The 20,781-nt window shown below is 45.2% G+C and overlaps 1 protein-coding gene across 1 annotated transcript in view; it reads right to left on the bottom strand.

The window, feature by feature from the left end:
* KCNQ5 (potassium voltage-gated channel subfamily Q member 5) overlaps nucleotides 1–20,577 on the bottom strand; it is an 846,390-nt gene extending 825,813 nt beyond the window's left edge. Inside the window, 1 exon segment of the mRNA XM_030199036.1 lies at nucleotides 19,880–20,577. Within this exon segment, the coding sequence (XP_030054896.1) occupies nucleotides 19,880–20,262 (383 nt within the window). The 5' untranslated portion in view covers nucleotides 20,263–20,577.
* Between the last annotated feature and the right edge of the window lie 204 nt (nucleotides 20,578–20,781).

Here is a 20,781-nt window from a genome sequence, read left to right as displayed (position 1 = left end):
TATTTTATAGACCTCTATCATATCTCCCCTCGGCCATCTTTTCTCCAAGCTGAAGAGCCCTAGCCACTTTAGCCTTTCCTCATAGGAAAATCACCCCATTCCCCTTTACCATTTTGTCACACTTCTCTGTACCTTTTCTAATTCAACTATATCTTTTTTTAGATGTGGTGACCAGAATTGCACACAGTATTCAAGGTGCAGTCGCACCATGGATCGATGCAAATACATTATAACATCCTCATTATTTTCCATTCCTTTCCTAATAATACCTAACAATCTATTAGCTTTCTTAGCCGCACACTGAGCAGAGGACTTTAACGTTCACAAAATCATCTACAGTGAAGCCCCAGGATATATGACAGACCTGATCGACTTACCAACAAGAAACATATCCAAATCAACACGAACATTTTTAAATCTTCACTACCTAAGCTGCAAAGGTCTTAAATACAAATCAATGTATGCATCCAGTTTCTCCTACGTAAGCACGCAATTATGGAATGCATTATCAAAAACCTAGAAAATGACATACAACTACCTAAACCTCCGGAAATCACTAAAGACTAACCTGTTCCAAAAGGCATACTCTACTGACCCAACTAAATGCCTGAACTCTGCTACACAACAAAACTCAAGTACATAATGGACATTACTCAACTTTTCCGTTGTACGACTCCCTAATGTGACAGTGCTACATTACCTTGTATTTGTTCATCGAAGACTTCAAAGCCTCTCTGGTGCTATGTAAGCCACATTGAGCCTGCAAATAGGTGGGAAAATGTGGGATACAAATGTAACAGATAAATAAATAGATGTATCTGTTTGTAAAGGCTTTCTCAGCCACATGAGGACTTGTTTGTACGACTCTTTCCAATTTTTTTTCGTCTTCTTTATTTCTCTCTTCATTTCAGTTATAAACAGTTTACTGACCATGTTTCTTCGTCATATGATTGCAGCTGCTACTTAACATAGTAACATAGTATATGACGGCAGAAAAAGACCTGCACGGTCCATCTAGTCTGCCCACGATAAACTCATATGTGTATACCTTACCTTGATTTGTACCTGTCTTTTTCAGGGCACAGACTGTATAAGTCTGACCAGCAGTATTTCCCGCCTCCCAACCACCAGTCCCGCCTCCCATCACCGGCTCTGGCACAGACCCCGTATAAGTCTGCCCTCCCCTATCCTAGCCTCTCAACCACCAACCCCTCTTCCCCCCGCCACCCAATTTCAGCTAAGCTTCTGTGGATCCATTCCTTCTGCACAGGATTCCTTTATGCCTATCCCACGCATGTTTGAATTCCATTACTGTTTTCATCTCCACCACCTCCCGCGGGAGGGCATTCCAAGCGTTCACCACCCTCTCTGTGAAGAAATACTTCCTGACATCTTTCCTGAGTCTGCCCCCCTTCAATCTCATTTCATGTCCTCTCGTTCTACCGCCTTCCCATCTCCGGAAAAGATTCGTTTGCGGATTAATACCTTTCAAATATTTGAACGTCTGTATCATATCACCCCTGTTCCTCCTTTCCTCCAGAGTATACATGATCAGGTCAGCAAGTCTCTCTTCATACGTCTTGGAACGCAACTCCCATACCATCCTCGTAGCTTTTCTTTGCACTGCTTCCATTTTTTTAACATCCTTCGCAAGGTACGGCCTCCAAAACTGAACACAATACTCCAGGTGGGGCCTCACCAACGTCTTATACAGGGGCATTAAAACCTCCTTTCTTCTGCTGGTCACACCTCTCTCTATGCAGCCTAGCAACCTTCTGGCTATGTCCACCGCCTTGTCACACTGTTTCATCGCCTTTAGGTCCTCAGATACTATCACCCCAAGATCCCTCTCCCAGTCCGTGTCTATCAGGCTCTCCCCACCTAACACATACGCCTCCCTTGGATTTCTACTCCCTAAGTGCATCACTTTGCATTTCTTCGCATTGAATTTTAATTGCCAAATGTTAGACCATTCTTCCAGCTTCTTCAGATCTTTTTTCATGTTTTCCACTCCCTCCGGGGTGTCCACTCTGTTGCAAATCTTGGTGTCATCCGCAAAAAGGCAAACTTTACCTAATCTAAGTCTATGTATGTGACTAGCGTTTAAGACTATGTATGTGACCATTGTTATCTGCCTTGGATAAAGGCAGGATATAAATGTAGTAAATAAATAAATAAGTCATCAACGATGACACCTAGATCCCTTTAATGGTCAGTGACACCTAATATGGAACTTTGCATCATGTAACTATAGTTTAGGTTCCTCTTTCCCATATGCATCACTTTGCTCACATTAAATGCAGTGATGTTTCTAGGTTGGCTGACACCCGGGGTGGATCGGCGATGCGCCCCCCCCCCAGGTGCAGCGCAACTCCCCCACCCCTGGTGAAAGGACACCCCCCGGGTGCATTTTTACCTATTGGGGGGGTGCCATGCGCCTGTCGGCTTCGCTCGTTCCATGCTCCTTCTGCCACAGAACAGGAAGTAACCTGTTCCGGGGCAGAGGGAGCATGGAACGAGCGGAGCCGACAGGCGCGCGGCACCCCCCCAGCAACGTGCACCCGGGGCGGACCGCCCCCACCCCCCCTTGGTACGCCACTGATTAAATGTCATCTGCCATTTGATGCCCAGTCTCCCAGTCTCAAAAGGTGCTCTTGTAATTTTTCACAATCGTCTCGTGATTTAACTACTTGAAATAACTTTGTGTTGTCAGCAAATTTTATTACCTCACTAGCTACTCCCATCTCTAGATCACTTATAAAATGTTAAAAAGCCCAGCACAGACCCCTGGGGAACCCCACTATCTACCTTCTCCATTGAGAATATTGACCATTTAACCCTATTGCCTGTTTTCTACCTTTTATTTAGTTTTTAATCCACAATAGAACACTACCTCCTATCCCATGACTCTCCAATTTCCTCTGGAGTCTTTCATGAGGTACTTTTTCAAACGCCTTCTGAAAATCCAGATACACAATATCAACCAACTCACTTTTATCCACGTTTGTTCACCCCCTTGTGACCTGGATTGGCCACTGTTGGAAGCAGGATACTGGGCTAGATGGATCATCGGTCTGACCCAATATGGCTGTTCTTATGTCCTTAATTATGAAGGAGTGTAACCTACACAGAGTGCTCTGGCTGGCTCATTGGGCAGACTGGATGGACCACACAGGTCTTTATCTGCCATCATTTACTATGTTACTATGTTATGAAATACTTCAGCAACTGTGACTCCAACCTGAATTTAATGAATGGTGATTTAAGATGAGATAAAATGGATCATTCTCCTGTCAGTAGAGTGCACTGCAACTGAAGATTTAAAAGAAAACATTACAGCAGCCCTAACCTAGTGATAAGTAATAGTACAACAGGGAAATCTGGGTGGAAACTAAGGGTCAATTTAAGTCTAGTACAAATGGCACCTCTTCCCTTAAGCACAATTTTAGTCATGTTTCTTTTAGTTCTAAGGGGCAGGGTCTCCAAATAGGTTTGTTTTGCACATACTATGACAGTAATAAATCTCACTTCTACACCAGGGTCTATGTCGTATCATCTCAGTCTCAAATTTACTGCTAACAATCATCATAGTACTTGCATTGTACTACAGACAGCTTCCTTCTGGAGTTGAGAAGATGTAAAGGCATCATATCCAGGTGTGCTTAAAATTTCCTTTTAATCAAGCCTGTATCTTTCTACCACTTTTCCTTGGGCTGTCTCTCTCCATCTGACAAACAATAATCGCTTGGAACTGACACCCATATGATCAATGCCATTCTGCTGTTTTTCTCCCATTATGTCCAGTTTCCTTGCATCCAGCGTTTTTCCTTTTGAGTGAATTTTAAGCCTTAGGCAAAAATGTGCTAGTTAAAAATCATGAAAATCATTTTGACTTAAGGGGGTGGGGGGGCGGACTTTTTTTGGATGAATTTTCTAGTTCACGTTCATTTTTAGGAAAGTGTGTCAAACAGAATGTTCCTGTCAAATGAATGATTTTAATGCTCAAATGTTTTCAAAAGAATTACATTAATTGTGCTTTTTCTTTGGTTTCAGGGGATTGCCTTGATACAGCTATTTTTAGTGAAACATAGTCTATGTCTGATGAAATTCCCCTGGGTTAAGCCCTAGTTCTAGATTTGAAAGATGAGTACATATGTTTTGCTATGTGAAATTAGAGTTAAGATATATAAAATATATTTATTTATTGCATTTATACCCCACATTTTCTCACCTATTGGTAGTTTCAATATTGATCAGTCAAGCTATAAATGAAGTAAATGAAAAAAGTCCTACACCCGAATGACCGATGACGAGGTGGGGGCGTAAGACTTGTCAATTAAGAAGTGTTAAGACATTGACAAACTGCACTGCTGAGGTCTGAGGTGAGGTCTGAGCTTAAGGGAACATCACTGCGTTTATAGATCGATTATATTTTGTGCATAGACTGCTGTTTCAGTTGAGCAGGAGGGTGGTAATTGGTCCTCTTGAGGTATCAGATCACTCCTTAATTTGGACTGATATTGAAGCTTCATCCACTAGGGGTTGGCAGTTCCCTGCCTACTTGGCACACAATCAACAGTTTCTAGATTATTTGGCACATAAGTGGAAAGAGTACATTGGGTATAGCATACAGCATGCAGATGACCCTATTCTTTTTTGGAATACAGCAAAGGTAGTCCTCCGAGCCCCCTAAGAATGCCATGTAAAAATGTGCAGTTCATAAGAACATAAGCGTTGCCATACTGGGATAGACCGAAGGTCCATCATGCCCAGCATACTGTTTCCAACAGTGGCTAATCCAGGTCGCAAATACCTGGTAAGATCCCAGAACAGTAACAGATTTTATGCTGCTTATCCTAGAAATAAGCAGTGGATTTTTTCCAAGTCCATTTTAATAATAATGACTTATAGATTTTTCTTTTAGGAAATTATTCCAATTCTTTTTAAAACCCTGTTAAGCTAACTGCTTTTACTACATTCTTTGGCAACAAATTCCAGTTTAATTACACCGTGAGTGAAGAACTATTTTCTCTAATTTGTTTTAAATTTACTACTTAGTAGCTTCATTGCATGCCCCCTAGTCCTAGTATTTTTGGAAAGAGTAAACAAGCAATTCATCCTTACCCATTCTACTCCACTCAGTATTTTATATATCTCTATCATATCTCCCCTCAGCCATTTTTTCTTCAAGCTGAAGAGCCCTAGCCGCTTTAGCCTTTCCTAATAGGGAAGTCATCCCATCCCCTTTATCATTTTCATTGCCATTCTCTGTACCTTTTCTAATTCTGCTATATTATTTTTGAGATGCGGTGACCAGAATTGCACATAGTTTCTTTCAGGTGCGGTAGTACCATGGAGTGACACAAAGGAATTAAAACATTCTTATTTTTGTTTTACATTCCTTTCCTAATAATTCCTAACATTCTATTTGCTTTCTTAGTTGCTGCTGTACACTGAGCAGAAGGTTTCAACGTATCATCAACGACACCTAGGTCTCGATGCTCAAAACTCCGGCGCTGTTCTTTGTGGTAAATCCTACATTAAAATCATTAACTGCAAATTTTAGCAAAAGAGCCCTTTATTTTCAGGAGTTAATTTCTTTGGAATTTCATGTGTCTACCTTTTAGTTAGGGATAATTATCTGACTAAAAACCTCTTCATCGGAGGCACTTTTTCAGCTATTTCTGTCGCATTCAACTGTCACTCCAGCTATCCAGCCAAGGGTTGCCTGAGGTTCTGAGAAGCACAGCAGAACGCTGATATAAACCGATTCATAGAGTTGGGTGAGTCAGAATAAAACATTTATCTTTCTTCATGGATGAAACCGCACTCACAGCAAAAAGCTGGAAACATGTCTGAGTGTAACAAAATCAACTCCTACCATGTCCTAAAAATAATTGATAATGCGGGGGCACAGCATCACAAATAGAAATAAACACAGCACATCAAAGACTTAACTCGGTATGTGAAACAAAAATGGAAACTGTGAAAAGAAGCCTCGGCAGTGCCTCGTTTCACATCGGAACCACTGCCCAGCAGCTCACTTATCTCATCATCGGCTTCAAATACTTTCACAGTTGCCTTAACTCGCACTTTTATTAACTTGAATACAATTTCAAAGGTTTTGAGGAAAATTATAGACGCTGCAAACTTGTAGGCGTCGATAAAGGATGATGCCCTGATGCAGCATTGCAAAACATGGCATGTTGGCACAGGTTCTAGATGATCCAATAAGTGGTGGATTGTGAAGAAATAATATGATAAGATTTGATACTTTGAAATTTTATTCAGGTTAATAAAAGTGCGAGTTAAGGCAACTGTGAAAGAAACTGAAGCCGATGATGAGATAAGTGAGCCGTCGGGCAGTGGTTCCGACGTGAAACGAGTCAATGCCGAGGCTTCTTTCCACAGTTTCCATTTTGGTTTCACATCCTCCCGAGTTAAGTCTTTGATGCGCCGGGTTTATTTCTGTATTTAACTCTAATGAAAAGCCAGGAAGGTGCTTTTAGTATTCTAGTATTTTACACTCCAGTTCCTATCCCCTCCTGCTATTTCTGGATGGCTACATCCTCCTCCTGAATAAATAGGGCTTAAGTTTGACAAGAAGACTTTTCAGCGAGAGACTCTCCTACAGAACCGCATATAGAAAAGACCCCTGACACGTAGGTATGGATGGGCCAAAGGACAGGCAAATCTAGTGACAGCAAAAGACACCGAGGAAAACATCCTACAAAACAGAATCTTGAAAACTTTGATTCATTAACTGATGAAAGTGAAATATGACTTATAGTTCCTATAATTGTCAATAGCATTTTCTAAAATAAAAAGCATTTTGCTACATGTACAACAATTTCAGTGGAAGAGGTTTCTGAAAGGAAAACAACATCAAGCCAAGGCATTTAAGCCTGCCAAAAACACGCAAACATACTACTACTACTTAACATTTCTAGAGCGCTACTAGGGTTATGCAGCGCTGTACAAATTAATAAATAAGAACGGTCCCTGCTCAGAAGAGCTTACAATCTAAAGGACGAAATGTCAAGTTGGGGTAGTCTAGATTTCCTGAATAGAGGTGTTGTGATTAGGTGCCAAAAGCGACATTGAAGAGGTGGGCTTTGAGCAATGATTTGAAGATGGGTAGGGAGGGGGCCTGGCGTATGGGCTCAGGGAGTTTGTTCCAAGCATGGGGTGAGGCGAGGCAGAAAGGGCGGAGCCTAGAGTTGGCGGTGGTGGAGAAGGGTACTGAAAGGAGGGATTTGTCTTGAGAGCGGAGGTTACGGGTAGGGACATAAGGGGAGATGAGGGTAGAGAGGAAAGGAGGGGCTGCAGATCGAGTGCATTTGTAGGTTAGTAGGAGAAGCTTGAACTGTATGCGGTATCTGATCGGAAGCCAGTGAAGTGACTTGAGGAGAGGGGTGATATGAGTATATCGGTCAAGGCGGAAGATAAGATGTGCGGCAGAGTTCTGGATGGACTGAAGGGGGGATAGGTGGCTAAGTGGGAGGCCGGTGAGGAGTAGGTTGCAGTAGTCAAGACGAGAGGTGATGAGAGAGTGGATGAGAGTTCAGGTGGTGTGCTCAGAGAGGAAGGGTCAAATTTTGCTAATGTTGTAGAGGAAGAAGCGACAGGTCTTGGCTATCTGCTGGATATGCGCAGAGAAGGAGAGGGAGGAGTCGAAGATGACACCGAGGTTGCGGGCAGATGAGACGGGGAAGATGAGGGTGTTATCAAACATCCAGCAGTTCTTCACTTGCAGTAATGCAGGGGAATACATCTTACACTCTTTCATTTTTGATATTGTCATAATTGTTTAAGCAACTGAGATTTTTTTTTTTTAACAGGACTTATCATTTTCACAGCTGCCTAAAAAATCTCCTGGTATTTGTTGTCATTTTGCAGGAATTCTGCAGGAATTTTGTCCAGGCTTTGAATATGAGCCAGACTGTGTTCATGATGACCAAGGCCACCATAAAGGGGGAACCTTATCAACCCGGGATACCGTTAAGACAGGTTATTTTAGCACATCGTGCTATTTTAGCACATGGTCTCATTGCATAAAATGAGGACCCTGTGCTAAAATAGCATATCTTAATGGCAGCTCACATTGATAACTTCCCCTCTAAGCAGTGGCGTAGCTAGGTGAGGCGCCAGGGGAGCGGCCTCTCCCCCAAACGGAGTTCTGCCGGCACCTATTTTTTTCTCATCATGTTGCATAGAAAATGTGCAGCGGCGCCAGCGGACGTCCGCTCTCGCGCCGCTTTCATTCCCCCCGCGCCGTCAGCCTGCCTCCGCTTCTGCCTCTAAGTCTACCTAATTCTTAAAGAAGCAAAGTTTTAACTGGCTCAGTAGACCAGTGTACTTCATTTCAAGGCCAGGAGACCAGTGGTGACCCCCATTGAACCAAGATGGCACCCCCTGACTCTCTTCAATATACACACGTTTCTTCCATCCTTTTTTCGAAGCTTCCTGCTGGCACTGGCTTCAGAGCAACAGTTCTTCTGTTTTGCTTTGGAACTACAAAGATCTCAGTGAATTTGAGCCACACAGTATCCAAACACCCATATTATTCTCACAAGACTATGCAAACCGTGAAGGAATTTGGATACTGCATTTCTCAGATTCACCTGGAACCACATGATGCTGAAAGAAAACACAAGGTGGCACCAGCAGCAGCAAGACTCAGTGGAAGGTGAGGGCATGCTAACAGAGTGGACATCTGGCTTGGAGAGACAGGGGCCTGGATGAGGGGAGCTGAGACTGGCTAAGAGAGGGATGGGAGAGAGTGTGTATTGGAGAGAGAGTTTTTTGGGGGAGGAGGGTGCATTGAGGGGAGACAAGATGAGCTTAGGGAAAGAGCTGGTCTGGTGAATTAAGAGTTCATTTTAGTTACACGTGTTGATTTCAATGTGCATGAACACCTAGAATAGATGCATAATTGTAGGGCAACCTCCCTCTGTTTCATTGCCCCACGGAGCTGGGCACTGGCCATTTTGTGTGGCAAGAGTTCTTTTTGCCAGTGTGACCCATGCTTGAAAAGCTGTGAAGATCATTGCAATAATCAGTAGAATGCAAATGAGAACATGGCCAGAGGCAGTTCTGTTCTGCCAAGCTTAACATGCTAGTCTCAGAGTTCACAAAATATTTTAAGGTAAAGTATTTCAGAATCAGAAGTGTCATTTTCACTCTCAGTGACACCCAGGCATCAGGAACAGAGGACTCTGATTTCTTGCATAGCTGAAACAGAGTTCAGTTATCTGCTATACTGTATGATGTAATAAAAGTAACCAAACATTTGAATCTATAGTCCTGCAATTTCCATAGAGGTACAAGCACATCCTTAAGCAGATCCTTCACAGACTATGTGCACCCCAAACCTTCCCCAATCATACAACATCTTGGGATCATTTTCATTTGTCATTAAACATGCAGCAGAAAGTAGTTAAAACATATGAAACAAAGAATGCAACACTGTAAAAGACAAAAAAAAAAATGAATGAACAGTGTGGGAAAACGGTAGTAGGCCTTAAAACGACTGACATGCTTCATAGCCTCTGGGAGAAGTAAACATTTGGTTCCAATCATTTTCTCATCAGCTATTTTCTGCTCATTTGTGAGGTCTTTGCTTTTTTACAGAGCACTTTTGCCTCCTGAGGTGACACAGAAAAGATCCCTCACAGCCAGGAAGGTTTCTCTCGAACCCAACACTCACTTTTGTCTTGGATCTAGCCTTCATCAACCCATAGAGGTCACTGGCTCTTAGGTACCACTAGCAAAAATTGACACATGTCCACCAGCAGAGACTGCCCTGCACTGCTCAATCAGCAGTTTGGCAGGTCTGCCTACACCGAAGGAGCTTCTGAAGACAAACACTCCACCCACCCCTGGCCGCCTTGCTTTCCCCTGGCATTTTGGAAATACTACTATGTTTAGCTTCCACAGTTGACGCCAACCAGCTTCCCATTCTGCTCACCACAGATGTTGAAAAGTGCTGAGAATCACTCAACCACAGCATGTCCTAACTAGTGGCTACAGGGCTTGCTCTACCTGGTACGTCCCCAGTCAACGCATTAATCCCCCCCCCCTCCACCACCACCATAGTACATTTACCCTACACAGTCCATGCAAGACAACATGCACAATTCAGATCATTTTAAACCTCTCGACCTGTTCAAAGCACAGAAACCCTCTTCCAATATTAAATAAAGCTACATGGCCCCTCACTCCCCATTTCCCCTGCCCCATAGAGCATTGAAAAAGGCAGGTGGGCTGAGTACTCACACAAAAGCATGGTAGATGAACGCCCAGCCCCGGGGTCTCTCCAGCACGTTGTACAGATAGTTCTGCAGTCTCCTGTACTTGATGTTCCTTCGGTAGCTCTGGTTGTTGTAAGACAATGGTTTGCCCAGCAAACTCATTCGGGCTCCTTGCTTCCTTCGTTGGCTCTCCTGCAAGGGTCCTCCGACCCTGCTACCGCTGCCAGAGAGGAGAAGCAAGCCATGGGCATGGCTGGAGTTCAATAGCATCCTACCACGGCCGGACTCCACATCCTTCATTCTAGATCGCCCTCTGCCACCTCGCCCTCTGTGCCCTCCCATGCCACCACTGCCTTTTACCCAGATTCCTGAGCCACCCTCCTGGCCTCCGCTGTGGCTGTGGGGCATGGCATCACCAGAGCATGTGGGAAGAAAGAGGAAGAGGAGGACAATGTGATCTGGGCACAGGACATGTACAAGCAGTGAGTAGACACAGTCCTGTACCTAGCTATGGCGTAGTGCCCCCAGGGATAGGGCATGTGGCCAAGCTGGGTCCTGAGTTGGTTTTTCCCCTCAAAAGCGCTCTGTACCTCCTTTAAGGCTTCACACCCCCCTGAAAAATATATTTCTTCTTTCTTCCATCCTACCGCATAGATCCTGTCTCAAGTCAATTGCAATCTATGTAAATTGAAACATAATGGCAGAAAGTGACACGGGGGAAGGGGGCAGGACAGGAAACAGCCACTTTATTACCTCCTTTAAAGAGAGATACCTTATTTAAATATTAGATAGCTGAGAGAAGTCACAAAGCAGGTTTTTGGACTTCTTTGCCTGGCTGAACAGTTCATTCCACAGCACAAGCTGTTGCTCTCAGTCCAAACACCAGAACACAGCTCTACCACATCCTTCCAGGCTGTGAAAAGAAAACCAACCAGTCTCTCCTAATGGTTTCAAACGGCAAGAACTCCAGCAGTGGTGGAAGAATAATCTTAAAAAGAAATCCCATCTCTAAAGAGGGCAGAGAGCACAAGTTACAGGCGCCTTCCCCGAGCAGAAAACTTCCATGTGAGCAGAAGTACCAACGTTTCCCATTGCTTCAGAGGAACGATTGGAGCTGATCTGGGCTTTGACAAACAACTTTCCCACGTTATTGTTATTTTTTTTTTTAAGTGAATCCAGTTGCATCCAAGAAGAAATACTTTTGTGAGTTTAGACTGTCAGAAAATACACATTTCTGGGGAAGATGGAGTCCACAGGAGACTCGCAGCCTGGACCCGTAATTTGCAGCAGGGTGCCTGATGAAAAAATACTCCTCGATCTGAGCACTGGTGAAAAAAACAGCATGACATTCCTAAACCCTGGTTTTCTCTGCTTCTGTTTGCACTTCTGGCAGGGAAACGTTGCAATCGGTCCCAAAAGTGAATGTGATGAAGTCTTCGGTTCCTCAGATCACCCCCATCTCAATTGCTGGTCCCTTCCCCTCTTAAGCACACAACACTCTCATGCTGTAGATGTGTCCTGTCACTTCCCCTCCTCCCTCCCTCCCTCCCTCCCTCCCTCCCTCATTCTCTTCAGAGGGACACTGGCAACAAGGAACGTAGAAGTTGCCTCTTTAAGATCTATCTAATTGGGTTTAAAATTTTCCATTACCCAAATAAATACCAGTGCTTTGAGGTGTCCCCTCCCCCCACACCCCTTCACTGCGTCTGCTGAACTAGCCAGAAACCATTCTCATTTCCTCTTCCCCACACTAGCTGCTACTGCTTTGCATACTGCCATAGGTGTGCATCACAAATGCAGTTCCTTTAACTCTATTGCCTCTGATCTTCCTTTGTTTTCAAAGGTTTCGGGTCTGAACTGATGGGGAAAAAGCAGTATTTCCAGGGAGTACTGAGCACAGGCATTCTATGACAAAAGTCCACTTTCTTTCCACGGAAAAAAATTGAAGGTATAGATTCAAAAGAAAGCTCAAAAAGGAAACCTCAATACAATCCACAAAAGCGGAATACACATCTGCTAATAGTTAAAAAGGCTTTTATTGTTGCCACTTTAAAATACAACCCGACCTGGCCACGTTTCACCTCTCTAGAGGTTGCGTCGGGGATTATCAACTATTAGGGTCCCAAAGGGCACAAACACCTAATAGCTGGTAGATGTAACAATGAAAACAGCTCAGGAGCACGATAAAGAAAGTGTCTCCTCCTTTCTCAATGTCAGGGTTCAAACTCTGCTTGTTTTGCACAAGTTCCTTGTGATCTGGGACTAATCACTTCACCCTCTGTTGCCTCAGGCAGGAACTAAGGTTGTGAACCTGTTTGTGCAACAGTGCCTGAAGTGCCCCTTGCCTTGAGCTCTGATTTGGAAAAGGTGAGTAATCCAAGTCAAAGAAGGGAATCCAAAAACTCATCACTGATGAGACTTGAGGAATTGGCCATCTGAGCAATCCTTCCAGCTATACGTACCATTTACCTGTTGCTTGTAATCCTAAAACTGCACCACAATTTAATTTAATACAAAGCCATACAACCCACAACTTTCAATAAAATGTTGTACTCAATAAAATGAGTATAAACAAACAATCATGAACGGTAAACAAACATTAATCGCATCCCCCTTCCCCCCAAAACTAGTCTCCTTTCAACCTATCCCATCTCCCTTCCCAATAGAGAAAAAAATATTGACTTAAAAAAAAAAACAAGGGGCCCTTTAAGTAGAGGCTGACCAAATTTCAGTTTCAGCTGAAAATGCCAGTGCATTTTTGGGCGAAACCATAACAACCCCCCCCCCCCCCCCAATCAAAAGTAGGCCCCCACCCGTAGGCTCTCCCAGGGCCTACCTTACAAACCTTGGTGGTCTAGTGACCTCGTCAGGGGAGGAGCAATCCCCAGTCGCTCCAGCCCATGCCAGCTGTCCGGCCAAAATGGCTGCCACAACTTCAGTCATCCTTTAACGGCTAGTTTAGTGCACAGTAAGAGCTAATGCACAAACGTGCCCACTATTTTGCGGTATTTTAAAGTTACCATGCACTAAGTAGCATGTTAAAGGTATTTTGTATTGGGGAGGAGAATGGACGTGGAGAGTGTACAGCAATTAGTACACTGCTAGTGTGGGCTCACTTAACATATCCTAAATAGGAGGTGCTAACCACAACCTGATCACCGTACACCAGTGGGTCCCAAACCTGGTCCTGGAGGCACCCAGCCAGTCAGGTTTACAGGATATCCACAATGAATATTCATGAGAGGGATTTGCGCGCAGTGAAGGCAGTGCATGCAAATTTCTCTCATGAATATTCATTGTGGGTATCCTGAAAACCTGACTGGCTGGGTGCCTCCAAGACCAGGTTTGGGAACCACTGCCGTACACTACTACAACTGTTAACACACGACCTGCAATGGAAAATGCTGAACACGTCCTCATTAGTTTCTGCCTTAGAACTGCAGCTACCGCGTGTACGCTTTCTGTAAGACAAGTGCAAAATCTGATGCCCTTTAGTAAAAGGAGCCCAGTGTTTTTAGCCCCTTCCTAAAACTCCCATAGTCCTGAACTGCTTTCTGTTTCCCGGCCATTTATTCTACAGAAGAATGCATGCTTCAAACTACCCAGCCACAAAGCGAAGAGACTAAGTACCCTGGAAAGCTCTCCTATAGAAATTAATACAGTCGACATGCACAAGATTCATTCATAGAAAACTCACTGTACTGCCCCTTGTTTGCTTTTCTTAAGTTAATTCTATGCAATGACAGCATATGCTGTGCTCTGTCAGTTTATGCAGTGCTTCCACCCTTATTAGCATCCTCACCCTTACTCTCTCCCAAGGCAACAGAGTTGAACTCAGGCTCAGCCATATGTGCACAAATGTTATGCTAATCTACACAGAGGGGCATAATTGAATGAAAACGCCTATCTCCATGGGCGTTTATCTCCGAGAACGGGTCCATGAAGGGGCGGACCGAACCATATTTTTGAAAAAAATAGACGCCCATGTTTTATTCAACAATGTGTGAGCTGGGCGTTTTCGTTTTTCAGCGATAATGGAAAATGAAAGCGCCCAGCTCAAAAACAAATAAATCCAAGACATTTATTCGTGGGAGGGGCCAGGATTCGTAGTGCACTGGTCCCCCTCACATGCCAGGACACCAACCGGGCACCCTAGGGGGCACTTTTACAAAACCAAAAAAAAAGGTAAAAGAGCTCCCAGGTGCATAGCACCCTTCCCTTGTGTGTTGAGCCCCCCAAATCCCCCTCAAAACCCACTGCCCACAAGTCTACACCATTACTATAGCCCTAAGGGGTGAAGGGGGGCACCTACATGTGGGTACAGTGGGTTTGGGGGGGTTGGGCGACTAAGCATTAAGCAGCACAATTGTAACAGGTAGGGGGGATGGGCCTGGGTCCACCTGCCTGAAGTCTGCACCCCCTAACAACTGCTCCAGGGACCTGCATACTGCTGCCAGGGAGGTGGGTATGACATTTGAGGGTGAAAATAAAAAGTTGTGAAACATCATTTTTTTGTGGTGGGAGGGGGTTAGTGACCACTTGGGGAGTCAGGGGAGGTCATCCCCGATTCCCTCCAGTGGTCATCTGGTCATTTAGGGCACTTTTTGGGGCCCTATTCGTGAAAAAACAGGGTCCAGGAAAAGTGTCCTAAATTCTAGCTAAAAACGCATACTTTTTTCCCATTATCGGTGAAATGCGCCCATCTTTGTTCAGCAGATAGCCACGCCCCAGTTCCCCCTTTGCCACACCTCTGACACGCCCCCATCAACTTTGTCCGCATCCGCGACGGAGTGCAGTTGAAAACGTCCAAAAATCGGCTTTCGATTATACCGCTTTATTCATATTTGTGAGATAAACGGCCATCTCCCGATTTAGGTCGGAACTTGGGCGTTTTTCTCGTTCGATTATAAGCAGGACAATGTCTCAGAAACCTGACTTTTATTTTCACTGCAGTTCCAAAGGAAGTAGCTCAACTTTGCAGGGCAGTCATTTCAGTTTAAAGAAAATATAAACAGAGTAAAGTATTTTGCAGGAGGTAAGTGGCAAAACCTTTAAGATCAGTTTTAAGTCTAGTGAATTGATTTATTGTCCTGATGAAGCCACTGAACATAGAGGGAGAAAGGGTTCTGTGTACCAAATATTGTTTTCATAGGCACCTGATAGGCTGAGACCTTCCTCCAATTGTATCTATGGGTAAAATCTTTAATAGAGGTCCTTACTTGACTTTGTAACATCACATCCCCTCCCCCCCCCCCCCCCCCCCCCCATAGACCCCTGGGAAATAGCAGAAGGGAAGGAGCTGTCTGAGGGAAAAGTGTAATTCTTGATTGTTGTGGTTGTCCAGGTCTTGCCACATCGGAGTAAGTGGAACCGACGTTTCAGCCATCATGCTGCTTTCTTCGGTGTTCCACTTAGAGGCAGCAAGACCCAGACAACTGCAGAAATCATGACGCCAGCCAGGGAAGCCTAAGAGAACGAAGTGTAATTCTTCTCTGCTCTGTTATGTCTGGTCCAGCCTCACTCCCTCCCCTCCTGATCTCTTCTGGTTGCTGAGAGGGAGGGGTGGTACAGAGCAGGAAGCACAGAGCTGCTCCTTGCAGGGCTCTAGGTGTGACCAGGGACAATCTAGAGCAGCATCAGAACCTGGTAATTCTCCTTAATCTTAATCATTCTGTATCTTGTAACTTAATTACTGTTATTAAGCGTATTAGATATGGCTTATTATTTTCTCCTTGTAACCACTTTAGGCTAGTGGCATAGCTATGTGGGGCCACGGGGGCCTGGGCCCCCGTAGATTTGGCCCCTGCCGATGACCCTCTCGACCCCCATACCTCCGCCAACCCTCCCCCACCGTCATCGCCATCCACTACCTTTGCTGGCAGGGGACCCCAACCCCCATCAGCCGGGGTCCTCTTCTTCCGGCGCAAGGCTTCGTCCTGTTTCTGTGAGTCTGACGTCCTGCACGTACAACGTGCAGGATGTCAGACTCACAGAAACAGAACGAAGCCTTTGCGCCAGAAGGTAGGCGATGGCGGGGAAGGGTTGGCAGTGGGAGGGGAGTCAAGAGGGTCGTCTGCAGGGGGGGGGGGTCAAAGTTGTTGGTGACGGCGGCGGCGGGGGGGACTAAAATGCGTCCCCTCACCTCGGGCTCAGGACCCCCGTCCCGCCAAAGTCTGGCTACGCCCCTGCTTTAGGCCCAGTATTCACATCAACTCATATGTTCACCAGCGGCTGTGACTTTTTGCTTACTATGGGGGCAATTTCTATAAGTGGGCACCTTATTTTAGGCACTCTGTATCACATGCCACATTCTATATCAACATCTGGGCACCCACATCCCATTATAGAATAGTAGAATAACCTGGCATCAGCATGCCTAATGTTTACTATATTGGCTTAGTGCAGATTTATCCCAGTGCCTAACATTGATCGACTTATACAGAATTCCCCCCTTACTGACGGATTCTATGTAGCGCACCCAGAGATCCCCACCAAAATCCAGGCGTATTTTACAACGCATGTCACTTGATTGGCATAACAAGCCAGTCAGCATATTTAACAGCACTTAACAAGCAATAATGAGCACTATTTGGCAATAATTAGAATTTTCATGCATTACGAACTAAGCAGATTCTGTAATGAATTGTGCCTAAATTCTAAAAGACCTGGTTCAAAAGGGGTGTGGCTGTGAGCGGGGAAATAGCTGTTCTGTTGGCGTTCCAAAATTTACGCACGTTGTTATGGAATACGGCCCTATCTCTGTACCAGAATTGACGCCACGTTTTCCTTGGTGTAAATGGATGTGTATAGTTTTAAGCACTGGGATATCAACTAAGCGACAGGGCCTAAATCTAGGCATTGCTTATAGAATACGCTTAGGAAGAAATGCTTACCATTCAAATTTTTTAGGCGCCATATATAGAATCTGGCCCTCAACAGAACATAACTGTAAAGATACAGATGCATGGGTGGGTCTGGTTGTCTCATGCAGTTGCACGTGTAAGTTATAGAATACGAGCACCTACACCTTCTGCTGCAACATTTAGGCGTAGGGTTCGATGCAAGAATGCTGACATACGCTAGTATTCCGCATTTAATTGCTGCTATAGAATTGATACTTAGCACCCAAATTTTTGTCACCTAACTTTTGGCGCACTTTCTTGTATTTACCCTTATATGGATAGGATCAGGCTGAAAATCCTTCTAACTGGCCTGATCTTATCCATATAGTGAGGGGCAGGGTTTGTGACGGTCTGGGGATGAGCTAAGGTAATTATCCGGATAATGGCAAATTTCAGCTGCTATTCGGATCAGGCCTACGCTCAACATACAGGGGGTCAATATTCGAGGTGATTTAATGGGGCAAGGGATCCTCCCGCCTATCTGTTGATTTTCAGTGCTGCTTAATGGGCAGTGCCACTGAATACCAGCACTCACTGCCCCTGCATAGTCCAGTTAGTCTAGGGGCGGTCCATAGGTGGAGCCAGTACTTAAGTGGTCTGCGGCAATATTCAGTCTGCTAACTGGCTACATAAGCAGATAAAAACAGCAAAGAAAGCAGTCCTAACTTTTTGTGCTGAGCTAACCTGGTCTATCAGCCAGAACCTGGTTTAACTTTTGGGTGACAGCACATACCCGAATAGTCAATGTCAGAGGCCAGACACAGCACAGCATTAAATACCCAGGCTCAGTTCTACCTGCAGCAGCCAGCAACTTAAAAACCGCTGACCGCGGCAGGCAGAATATTGCCCCCCATAGTAGCGGTGGTACTGACTACAGTCCACATGCATTGAGCACCACAGACTTTAAACAGAGCAGTGCTGAATGAACACCAGCACCAGTGTTCAAATTAATGCAGTGGCTGCCTATCAGTGCATTATTTTGACTACACATTTTGTTATGCTAATACGTGTTTCTGGGGGAAAAAAAGCCTCATTGGGAGAAGAGAAGGGAGAAAGACAGAAAGAAGTGACAGTGGTGGCTTTCTCTCTCTGTTTCCCCCTTCTTGGTTCTTTCCTAGGTAGGAGCTCAGCTGAAGGGAGAATGGGAAGTGGGGAGAAATGCACAGGCACTGAACTCTGAAGCCAGCTGCAGGGGGTGCAGGCACTAGGCGGTCACCCGATTTCCCCTGCTTCTCAGCACCAGAATCTATCTTTCTGGAAAAAGGGAGAAAATTCTTAGCCTGTTGGCCTCTAAATGAGAAAGACGGGGAGAGGGTTGCCCTAAAGAAAGGTGGCACCTATTTTAGCAAAGCGAAAATGCTGAGATACTCTGCAATCAAAATAACAGCAACATGTTACTGCAGACTGATCAGAAAATAAGAACCGTCTCTCTGGTTGAGGAAGTCAGGGGCCAGGCACTAGCAGCATGATTGCCACAAAATGTTGTTTTGTTTAGTTTGAGGGGGAGGGGCTTGGGGTTTTCTTCCCCCCTGTGTCATAAAGTTTGTTTCACATAATGTACAGTAAAACTATCTGCTGTTTAACCTTCTCCAGGCTGCTCTAGGACATTGGGGCTGGCCCCCTCCATGGCTGAGGCCACCTCTAAGCTGCAGGCCTGTACAATACACAAAACACTGCACAGGGCTCTCAGTGTTATGCTGTTTGGCCTAATATAAGGACAGGATCATGCAGGAGTACCACCACCACCACTACCACAGTGATAGAAATGGTTTTCTGCTGTGGAAGAATTATTGCCCCTAGACAGTTTCCTATTTTGCCATGAGGATGTTCACTACTACTGCAGAGTAAACGTACCCTCAAACAAACAGGAACAACTTAGTGTCAGCTATCCCATGACCCCCAAAATCCCTCGCCTGCATCTTACTCCATCTGCATGTCTTCATGGCACAGGAACAATCCTCAGTTGCTCTAACCCTACTAGTACTGGTTGGCCAATTTCTTCCTTACAATGAAATGTGTCCTCCTGCATGGTTGGCCAGTTTCTGCCCCACAGTACAATGGGTCCTTCTGTCTGTTTGGCCAGTGGCATTTTCATGTACAGAAGAAGACTGCATTGGTAGGGCAGGGGCAACTGGGGATCACTTCTGCCCCCAAGAGGCGGGATTAGAAGGACTGGGGAAGGCTGGGGGGCTTTCTTTTATTCTGGTGTTGAGGTGGGAGGGTGCAGGGCTCAGCATCTGATAGCACTTGCTTTTTAAACAAAAGAAACCAAATTTTGTTCCTTTTGGTTTTAAAATGAAATGAAACAAAACATTTCACTTTGCTTTCCTATTTCATTTCAAGCCAAAGCTCTTCCGAACTGGGTACATACCCATGCATAAATAATGACACTCCTTCCCTTTCTTTCTACATAATCATTTCTTTTGAGGGGGAGGGGGGATTTTAAACTTTTGTTTTATCCTTTCTCCTCTCAGACACCACAAAAAGAGCAAAAGCCATTCATTTAACTCCTTCTGCTATAGCCAAATAAGTGTTCTACCTTGTGTGCAGTGCGTATTTCTCAGCATTATTTGAATTGTAAATTAAAGCCAAACATTTCTCCCTATTACTGGTTACTTGCACTTGATGCTTCTGCTGACAAATAAACTAATACCTAAGTCATGACCATGTCTTCCTATCTCCTCCCTTCTCCCCAAAAGGCAGATGAGCAGGCTTGGTACTCACACGAAGGCGTGGTAAATGAACGCCCAGGCCCGGGGTCTCTCCAGCACGTTGTACAGGTAGTTTTGCAGTCTCCGGTACTTGACATTTCTCCGGCAGCTCTGGCTGCTGCTGTAAGACAGCGGTTTGCCCAGCAGACTCATACGGGCTCCCTGTTTACTGCGGCGGCTCTCCCGCGAGGCTCCCCCAGCCCCGCCACTGCCGCCAAGAAGGAGCAGGCCATCGGCACGGCCGGAGTTCAATAGCATCCTGCCACGGCCAGACTCCACATCCTTCATCCCAGATCGCCCTCTGCCGCTTCGTCCTCGACGACCTCCTGTGCCACCGCCACTCTTTAACCAGAGCCCTGAGCCGCCCTCCTGGCCTCTGCTGTGGCTGCGGGGCATGGCATCACCAGGGCATGTAGAGAGGAGGAGGTGGAGGAGGACAGTGTGAGCTGGGCAGAGGACATGTACAAGCAATGGGCAGAGACACTGCCCTGCGCCTAGCCACGGCGTAGTGCCCCCCAGGTATAGAGACACGGGCCAAGCTGGGGTATGCGATTGTCTTTTTCCGCAGAGCGGGTTCTGTGCCTTCTTTAGGGGTCCAAGTCAGAGAAACTCCCTCAAAGTTTTTCAGCTTTTTTCATGCTTAAGCATAGATCCCGTTGAGTTGACTGGAACCTGTTTCAGACTGAAAAATTATAATGGCAGAAAGTGACAGCTCTCTTTAAAAAAAAAACCACAAAAAGCAAAACAGGAAACAACCACTTTATTGCCTCCTCCAAAGAGAGATACAGTTATTTAAATACTATTGAGATGGTTGAGAACCAGTGGGAAATCCTAAAGCAGGGTTCTGAGCTTTGACGAAGGATCCTTTTTGCTTAGGCTGAACAGTTGACAGGAGCGAAGATTTCATTCCACAGG

Source organism: Microcaecilia unicolor, chromosome 3, assembly GCF_901765095.1.
Source record: "Microcaecilia unicolor chromosome 3, aMicUni1.1, whole genome shotgun sequence".
In the NCBI taxonomy this organism is placed as follows: domain Eukaryota; kingdom Metazoa; phylum Chordata; class Amphibia; order Gymnophiona; family Siphonopidae; genus Microcaecilia; species Microcaecilia unicolor.
The sequence above is the reverse complement of the archived record's forward strand: the minus strand, read 5'-3'. Positions and strand labels throughout refer to the sequence as shown.